This window comes from Lactuca saligna, chromosome 3 (assembly GCF_052625555.1).
Source record: "Lactuca saligna cultivar CGN05327 chromosome 3, ASM5262555v1, whole genome shotgun sequence".
NCBI lineage: Eukaryota > Viridiplantae > Streptophyta > Magnoliopsida > Asterales > Asteraceae > Lactuca > Lactuca saligna.
The window spans coordinates 85,626,891-85,636,757 of NC_136419.1; the positions used below are offsets into that span (position 1 = coordinate 85,626,891).

A 9,867-nucleotide genomic window follows, 5' to 3' on the forward strand; every position below is an offset into this window, starting at 1 on the left:
CAAAATTTCGTTAAAAAAAATCCACAATATAACCCATGCATACAAGAATTGACAACTCTAATAATTTATGATCTCTTACTATTTGAATATCTATAAGATTGATGAGTCATGGGGGGTATGACCTGTCGACCAGACTGACAACATCCATGAAGCCAAGCCCATCGTTTTCAATGCAGACACATCTGTGGGTCAAACAATTCACCCTAAAAAACATCATCATTTCCTTATAATTACAATTTACACATCTCAAATTAATTCCATCTCATCTTTATTCACTTCCCTTTCATATACACTCCTAATTTTCCAGATGCAGCACCCTAGTCGTCAACCACAAGGTCTTCTTCAAGATCTCTTGATCACTCCGATCAACCACAATCGGACCACATTTCCTAATGAAGAAGCTGATGATTCATTATTAGCGTCTTCTTCTTCTTCTTCTTCTTCTTCTTCTTCATTCATGCAGCTCATCTCATCCTCTCTACACCCCACTTTTCCATGCTTAGAAGAAACTATCTTTCCCACGCTACCAAATCTTGACAACTTCACACAAATATACGGATATGAATACGATGATATACCAACATCAATGGTTTCAGTCCAAGAAACGTTCCCAACACTGGTGGATTCTGATAAAATGGTTCATGATGATGAGCATCAAATCCAGAATGTTTTTAGTGAGGAAAAGAAGAGCAAATCTAAGAAGGTTGAAGGGCAGCCTTCCAAGAATTTAATGGCAGAAAGACGAAGAAGAAAACGGTTAAACGATCGTCTTTCAATGCTCAGATCAATTGTTCCTAGAATTAGCAAGGTAAAAACCCACATCCATGATCTGGATTATATATCTTTTTTTCATAAATAGATAACCTTTTACTAATGTTCTTGAGAAACAAAAGAACAGATGGATAGGACATCAATACTTGGGGATACGATAGAGTATATGAAAGATCTACTCGAAAAGATTCATAACTTGAATCCTGATTCGAATAGCTTGAACTTGATGGGAGTCTCACAATTATCACAAGCTAAGTATCCAACAAAGGTGCTATTTTTATCCATATATACCATACATAACGCATAATGAACATACATCAATTAATTTCTTGAATAAAATGTGTAGTTTGAAGTAGAGAGGAGAAACGAGGATACCCGTATTGAGATCTGTTGTTCAACAAAACCGGGATTGGTGTTATCAACGGTGAACACACTTGAAACATTAGGCCTAGACATTCAACAATGTGTCATGAGTTCTTTCAGTGATTTTTCCGTTGAAGCTTCTTGTTTTGAGGTACATATTATATTCTCATTATTATTATTATTACTATTATTCGTATTTGTGTGTGCTTTCGATATAATACAAAGATGATATATAGGCACAGAAAAATCGGGAGATGATGAGTTCAGAAGAAATTGAGCAGATATTATTCAGAAATGCAGGTTATGGAGGAAGATGTCTCTAAAGAAGCATGGGTGAAAAATAAGATCTACAAGTTCTACTCTTGTTAATTAGCATGAATGTGTTTTTCGGAATTTTTTTTGTTGGTTTCCAACTTTGCAATTATTAATTTAGTTATGAACAGCACATAGTACTCCACTCCAGATTCCAAAAAAATTTAATATGAAGACATAATATTCCCTTTATAATAAAGGTACAAAGATGCAAGTTTGAGTAGAAGAATTGAATTTGCAATTTACAAGAGACATGAATGTTTATGGGCCCTACCCATGAAGAGAAAGAATGTTGTCAGGTTATGATTTTATATGGAATATGTTTAGTTTTTATTTATTGATGTACCGGGTATACGGCACATATTAATTAATATATATGAAGTGGTACGTATGTTGACTAGAAATTGCATAGGGTACATATGACTTATTTGTCAAGATACAGTGTAATAAAAGCATATATATTCAATCAACAATTCCGAAAAGCAACTGCAATCTAATATATAACATATACACTAATACACACAAGAAAGGTTTTAATTACTTGTTTTTAGTAAAATTTCCTATTTTTTAGTCAGGCAAGGTCCATAAGGAATGGAGATCTAGTACTATACATGATACAAATTAATAAGAACAAAGAAGATGCCCTAAGTCGTGGAGACTAGATATATTAAACTACTTAGTCTTACAATGAAGCTTTGAGAAAGAGTTTTAGATCATGATAAGACATGATACATTAGTAACTAAGATCCGTCCTAAAAGATGAACGATAAGGGCGATCGTCCAGAGCCCATCTTTCAAAGGAGACCAAAATTTTTATGGATTTTATTATTATATGTTAGACAATATCGATTTTGAAGATATCATTAATAATTACATCTCAAAAAGCTAAAAGAATTATTTTTCTTTAAATGTATGGATTTTTGTAATCGAAAATGTTATATTTAGAAACTAATATAAATAATTTTGTTACAATTATTGAGTTATTATAAAAACAAGTTAATTAAATTTGTATATTTTAAGGGTCTTTTGTTCTTCTCTCGTCATGGACACAAAATATATTTGGAACGGCCCTATAGTAATTGAAAACTAATCCAACTTCATACATGGGAGGTCAATGATAAAGACGATCCACCTACTTAGAGGCCTTATGGAGAAGTTTAGAGAAAGAAGTATGGATCTCCAAATGGTGTTTATTGACATGGAAAAGACATATGAACTATGCTCGGAGACATAAAATTTTTCCTTGTTGGAATTGGGATCCATCATGGTTTAGGAGTTAACCTTTACATCATCGCTCATGGACAACATATCTCACAAGATTTACATGGGGAGGTACCATGGTTTATGCTTTGTGTGGATAATATTGTTTTGATTGTGAGGCTAAAAATGAGTTGAATTCTAGTTTGGAAATTTAGAAAGCTTCATTGAAAGACAAGGTGCTTATGGTTAACACAACTACAACTATAGTAAACAAAGAGGGTAAGTTGCACTAAAATGAAAAAGCCCTAATGCGTTAAACAACCCAAAAATCCGAATCACGAGAACAATATCAATTCAAGTGGAAAAGGACGAAATCAAACCACAATCAATCACATACAATGAAAAATACCAAGCAAAAAGTAAATCAAAAGAGACACAGGGATTTATGTGGAAAACCCAAATCGGGAAAAACCATGGGTGGAGGAAGCCAAAAACAAATCCACTAAAATATTGCAGTGTTTACAGAGCTTGATCAAAGATATTACAATGAGCTACAATGACTTGGTGAAAATGTCATTCAAGAAAGAAAGAAGAATAAGAAGTCTTCACAACTCTCCCTCCTCAAACAAATCTGTGTTCATTGCGATTTAAAGGGAAAAGGTTTGACCAATTTAGCTAATTTGGTCCTTCAAGAGTGTAATATTTGCATTTTAGGAACAAACCCTTTTTAGACCTGAAAACACTCATTTTAGACCTGAAACAACCATTTTAGATCTGGTGCCATTTTTAGACCCAAAACAACTAAATTAGACCTGGATTGCTGAAAAGACAAAATAGCCCTTGAACTAAGCAAAGCTTGTCAATTTTAGAAGACATATTTCCACAATCTCCACCTTGACTTCAAAATAGACAATGAAAACTTCAACTTGCCCAACAATCACCCAATAACATTAAACACTAACAACTTGTAACGTCCTAAATTTCAATCCAAAAATTTCAGTTTTAATATAACAATTTAGAAAACATTTATCAGAAAACATCATTAAGTCATATCATTTGTAAACCATAATCTCATGTCTAAAAATCATATCATAAAAATGGTAACATTGTCAGAGTGCAATCCTAAGAAATCTTGTAATGTGGAAATCTAATGTGTGTGTATGATGTGCAGCTACCACGCCGGCTCTTTCCCCTTCGCTGAAGAGGTACCTGAAACAAAACTGAAAACTGTAAGCACAAAGCTTAGTGAGTTCTCCCATCGTACGACATACCATAGAATCATATAGCATACATAATGTCAGGCAATTCTGGGGTGCCCGACCTGCCCAGTACGGCCTTTCTGGGGTGCCAACCTACCCGTGTCAAGCCATTCTGGGGTGCTGACCTACCTGTGTCAAACCATTTTGGGGTGCTGACTTACCCGTGTCAAACCATTTTGGGGTGCTGACCTATCCATCGGTCCTAACAACCAAACCTCGTGGACTATTCCACCCCAACTACTACTATCATATATATCATAGCATAAACATACTGTCAGACATATCGGGTATGTCCGACCTACCCTCCGGTCCTAACAACCGAACTTGGGGACTATTCTCCCCCCTACTACCACTATCACATATAACATATCATGCCAACATATAACATATTAGGTATTAACAAACCTAGATGAATATCACAAAGACAAATCATCTAACATACAACTCCTATAGGTGGGCTGACATTGTGGCTGTAGACCCACCGTTACTGGAAGGTAACTCACCTTGTACGAATGAATGTTATCATTCCGAGTGAGACGTCTCTATCTGCTACACCGGCGATTCTCCGGCTATAAGTCCCATAAAGACACTTAGTTAGAAGCTGATAACTACTATAAGGTAAAATGACTATTTTACCCCTGGCCACTGTCAATATCTTGGTCAAAGTCAACTTCTAATTCACCTGACTCACTGATTTGGGTCGCCAACTCGCTGAGTCCCTATTCTTTCATCTGACCCCCCCTCTCGACTCTACTTGTCGAGTTTAGCAAAGACTCGATGAGTTCTCCTTCTATAATATCATCGATTGAACCTTCATCCGACTCATCGAGTTATATGAATAACTCGTTGAGTTCACCTTCATCCTACGAACATACCCAGTCTGCGACTCACCAAGTTGTATGAACAACTCGTCGAGTCCATCTTCAAAGGTTTGGGAGATTGCCTTAGACTCGCCGAGTCTATTCATACGCTCCCGAGTCCTATGGCTAAGTCTAATATGTTGAGTCACTCGCCTGGACCTCTCTAAGACCCTTCTAACACTCAACTGGGTTCTTTGAACCCAACAGACTGGGGCTCAAGCCTTGGACTCCCCGAGTTCTAAGATCAACTCGACGAGTCAGTGTTATCCAAGCCTTATATCTCGATTTCTGATGTACAACACTCATCCAAAAGACACATCTAGGCTTCTAAGATCGATCTAGCACGTAAAGTTATCAACTTTAGGTGCATGCATGGGGTATAAGCTTAATGGACCCAAAAATGAGGTCTAAAGGTGCATATGGCTCTCTAAGGCTACAAAGTTGGCCACTTTAGGCCATGTAGTCCACTAAGGACCCTGGATCTGGTGTCTTAACCCCCAACCATGCTTGCACTCATGATTGGTCACCAAAAATGGTTCCAAAAAGCACTAATTCACTCCAAAAGGGATCTAGAACATGAATGAACAAGGTATAAGCTTTATACCTCTAAGGAACTGTAGATGTTGCACAAACTCAAAATCTCTTGGTTTCCTCTTGGCTTCTCAAGCTTTTCCTTCTTTCTTGTAATTACAAGCTACCAAAATCACCAAAAAGGGCCTTAGATCTCACAAAACGATTAGGGTTTCAGTATGAGGTGTTCTAGGAGCATAACGGACGATGGAGGCTGCTTTAAGACGTTTAAATAGGGTGCAATCCCTTAGATTCAAGGTTTTTCCCAAATAGCGCCTACTCGTCGAGTTGGTTTGCCAACTCATCGAGTAGGTCACTAAACTACCGTGTCCAAAGTTGATTCTACTCAACGAGTTGGACCTTCAACTTGCCGAGTCCCAGGCCAAAATGTCATAATTACTTGAATGAAAATACGTACCAGGAATCGGGTGCTATACTACTCATCAAACTCCAAAACTCCATAAGAACCTGTAATTACCATTTAAAGAAAAATTGATTCCGAAAGATAAAATACTTCCTCCACCAATGTGTTGTTCATGCTTAATTTCGATCACAAACACCCACCAAGTCCAACCATAAATTTAACTTGGTTAAAGGAAGACTCTTAGTGAACATATCAGCTGGATTATAACATGTATAAATCTTGTCCACGACACAATCACCTTTTTCAATGATATTCAGCACAAAATGGAAACAAATATCAATGTGCTTTATTCGGTCATGAAATATTTGATCTTTACTCAAGAAGATAGCACTTTAATTATCACAGAATGTCATACCCCTGAACCTGGACGGCAAAAATACCCGGGGGCGTATGATGTCATTATATATAGTATCATAACAATTAAATATAAATGAAACATAGCAACCAAACAGTATACATTGAGATTACAAACTTACATAGTTTTCATAATGTATTTGTTCATAAGTTACACAAAATGACAGAAAGGTAAATTCCATAATGCTACATCACTTGATCTCAAAACTTTTTAATTACCTGTTACTGGTTCCCTGAGAATACAATTCGTTTTGAAAATCGTCAACAATGAATGTTGGTGAGTTCATAAGCATTGTCGTATGTTTGTTTTAAAGGTTTTGTATGCTTCTAGAAAATCTGATATTTTCTATTAAAGTGAGTTGTAAGTCTTATACCAAAGACTAAATATGTACGTATGCACGACCTTTTTTTCTCTTACTTTTAATTGTAAAATGTATGTTCCCAAAAAATATCATATTTTCTGATGTATGAACGACTGTAGTCTTAAAAACTCTAAGACCAGAAATGTAAGACATAGTGTACTGAAAAGTAGTATGTAGTTTTATTTTTAATAAAACCAATGAACTGTAAGCTTCTCGTAAACCAAGATAGTATTATTAATCCCTATGTGAGACATTGATGCATGCAAATAGCTACACCTAATTCTAAATTTATAACCTAACTACTTAACTAACTAAAATGCACCTAGGCAGTGTACGTGGTCAAATTATAGAACAGTCTGGATAAGTCGGGTGTCGATCATAGGGAATGGTTTTAACTAATTAATCTACGTACTTTTAAATTAACCTAATTTCTAATAAAGAAAGGTGTTTTATCTAATTTTGCAAGTTTAGAAGAACTTAATTCTTTAACACATATTCAATCAATAAACAAAACACTTCTGTTAGTTCGAATCGACTTTCCCTCAATGGTTTATAAAATAGTCATGATAGTTACTGTTGGCTACCAATTAAGATAGTATTAGCAATTCAGTTCTAAATTTACTAACATTAATTAATTCATGTAAATCTATGTATGGTCACACAATAGTTAACACATAATCAGTTATTAAATGGAATTGGAGCCATGTAAGATCGATTTGAAAAACACACTTATGGTCATAATATGAGTTCTCTAGCACAACTTAATTCAGTAGTTCAATTAAGTATCTCATATTGGTTTGATATTAGCTCTAATAATCTAGTGGTCACTAAATTATTAGGTATTTAAATTCATGCAGATTTATATTCACTAACTACACAAACAAAAATTTTAAGGAATCAAATATTAAATCAAACATGCTAGGTTCAATCAATCAAACACTAGTCATAACCAACAAGTAAATCAAGCTAAAGTATTATAACCATGAGTTCCAACTTCTTCTAGCTAACAGAAGCAGCTATATTTAGCTGTACATGCTAACAAACAAACTAACACAAATCATATTTAAATGTACCAAACTATTAAGCTAATTATGAACTTCTCCTTTTTCCTAGGTATATAACCCAACTTCCAGTCCTCCAAACTCTGTAAATTTCAACTTTTGAAACTCTCCAAGTCGGCCAAAAGCTTCTCTAGTCGTAATGGTCAAGAGAATATATAGTTATCATAAAATCGAGATTTACATCGTGAATTATCCATTCACGTCGTGACTTGACATAAATCCTTATCGGTCAAGGACTTTTACTTTACGCGTACTCATCTTTCCAGAATCTTCATGACACATCGTGAACTCGTGGTTCACGTCATGATTTGAGCTGATTTCGTTCGTGGGTTTCTTTTTCTTTTATTATTCAAGCCTCCAAAGTTCCAAGCTTTGTCGTTTTTAGTCCCTTTTCGTCAAGAATACTTCTATTTGTCTGTAAAGTATAATTTAAACTTATAAGTATCATTATTCAATACAAATAACCAAAATATTAATTAAAATGTACTCAAATATTGCCTAAAAACATGCATAAATATGGCAATATTAGATATTATAACCATGATTGACGTGACTATTCTGCCTATACGACGTTCTTCAGGCATCAGAATAAGTAAGATATTTGTCACCTTAGACTGGCCCCATCTAGCTATAGCGAAGAACTAAGGTGTGGGGTTGTCAACCCTGTATAGATCTATACACAACTATCTCGCTCTCCCTTCAGGAGACTCTGGTTATAATACAGGACATCAGATGTACACTAGGTAGGTATGGTGAAGTGTATGTCTCACTAGAGAATTAACGGATTTACCTGAACTATGATTTGTTGTATAACGAAATGATTTCACTATTTTAAAATTTATGACGGTTATTTTATCACGCGTGTCTTATGAATTTTATGACATATGTTTTATAACATGTGTATTATGACACACGAACTACACTGTCATCATTTTGGTTTATATATCATTTTTTGTAGACTATTTATAAGGATGTATATAAGTAGTCGATAATAAATATGTCTAGTAGTAACATAATGATGACATAGTTATGACTATTTTTACTAGAAAAGTTTATTTTCGGTAAGTTGTAGTTTTGCATATCTCATATTTTTCCGGATGAGGCTTTGTAAACACAAACTAGTTTAATTTGACCATTCCAGTAGGTCACAAATTTTTTATAAGAACCATAAGACGGCTTCTACATTTTTTTATAGTTGTCAAAATTTTAGTTTGTAAAAGTGGGACAAGTAATTATCCATTGAGATTCTACAAACTTGTGTTCTTACTATTTTCGAGTATATCAACTTTTAAGCTCGATTTTTGTGTAATGAAAGTGTTGTCAATTGCATATTTTATGATTTTTATGTTGTTAACAAATGATATCAACCATTTTGTATAAGAATTTTTCCATGTTCAAGATATAATCATAGTGCATGCAAATATCCACAAAACATTCCATAAACAAGTTAGTGCATGAAACTATCCACCGGTTATGACTTGTATCCCCCCCCCCCCCCACCCTAGGAAAAGCATGAAAAACACGAAAAACATGGGGATGTCAAGCTCACCTTGGTATTTTCATGGGTTGTAGGGAGTAAATGAAGATGATGTCGAGCTAATGATGAGGTTGACGATCTTGAAGAGCTTCTAGGAAAGGTTGGCACTTTGAAAACTAACTCACAAAAATGTGTGTGTAAGCAAGATGAATTTGACAACCAAATATATGCAAATACTTGAGATTTATGAAGAACTTACCAAATCAACACTAGGACCGACTTTGAGGTGATGATGCTCGAAAATGGCTTTGTTCTTATAGAGATAAGGTAAGTAATGAGCAAAAGGATTCAATTGGAAAGAGTGGGATGCCCACTCTCGGCCGAAACCCCTTTAAATAAGTGGTAAAGTTGCTTGGTTAATGTTTGATGGATTATTAAGGATCATGCATGGATACATGAATTATAAGAGCTTGCATGGGGTGGAAATATGAAGGATAATGGGATGTAAAGTAATGAGATGTAACTTCATTAATAACTTTTTTTTCCTTTTTTTTTACCAAATTGTAAACCGAAGCCCCATGAGGTTTTCGGCTTTTAGGGACTATCAATTAGGGTTTTCAGTTTTAGGGTGCCCGAAAACACTCAACGCCCACTCAAGGTTTTTGATTTTAATGATGTGGTTTCACAGGCTTACTATGGCCCATTAGGGAGGTTTTCGCCCTCAATATGGTCCAATAGAAGAGTTTTCGGCCAAAGGAAAGCCCAAAGAAAAGGGTTTTCGGTCTAGGGTATTTGGGCTGAGAATTTTAAGCAAAAGCCCAAAATTTGATTTTTGTTTAGTTATTAGATCAACT

The 9,867-nt window shown here is 35.1% G+C and overlaps 1 protein-coding gene across 1 annotated transcript; it reads left to right on the forward strand.

Moving 5' to 3' along the window:
• Positions 1 to 239: 239 nt before the first annotated feature.
• LOC145036976 (transcription factor bHLH93-like) lies at positions 240 to 1,675 on the forward strand. Its single transcript, XM_078985511.1, has 4 exons — positions 240 to 808; positions 899 to 1,039; positions 1,118 to 1,285; positions 1,371 to 1,675. The coding sequence occupies exons 1-4, from the start codon at positions 308 to 310 to the stop codon at positions 1,455 to 1,457; spliced, it is 897 nt and encodes a 298-aa protein (XP_078841637.1). The 5' UTR covers positions 240 to 307; the 3' UTR covers positions 1,458 to 1,675.
• The last annotated feature ends 8,192 nt before the right edge of the window (positions 1,676 to 9,867 follow it).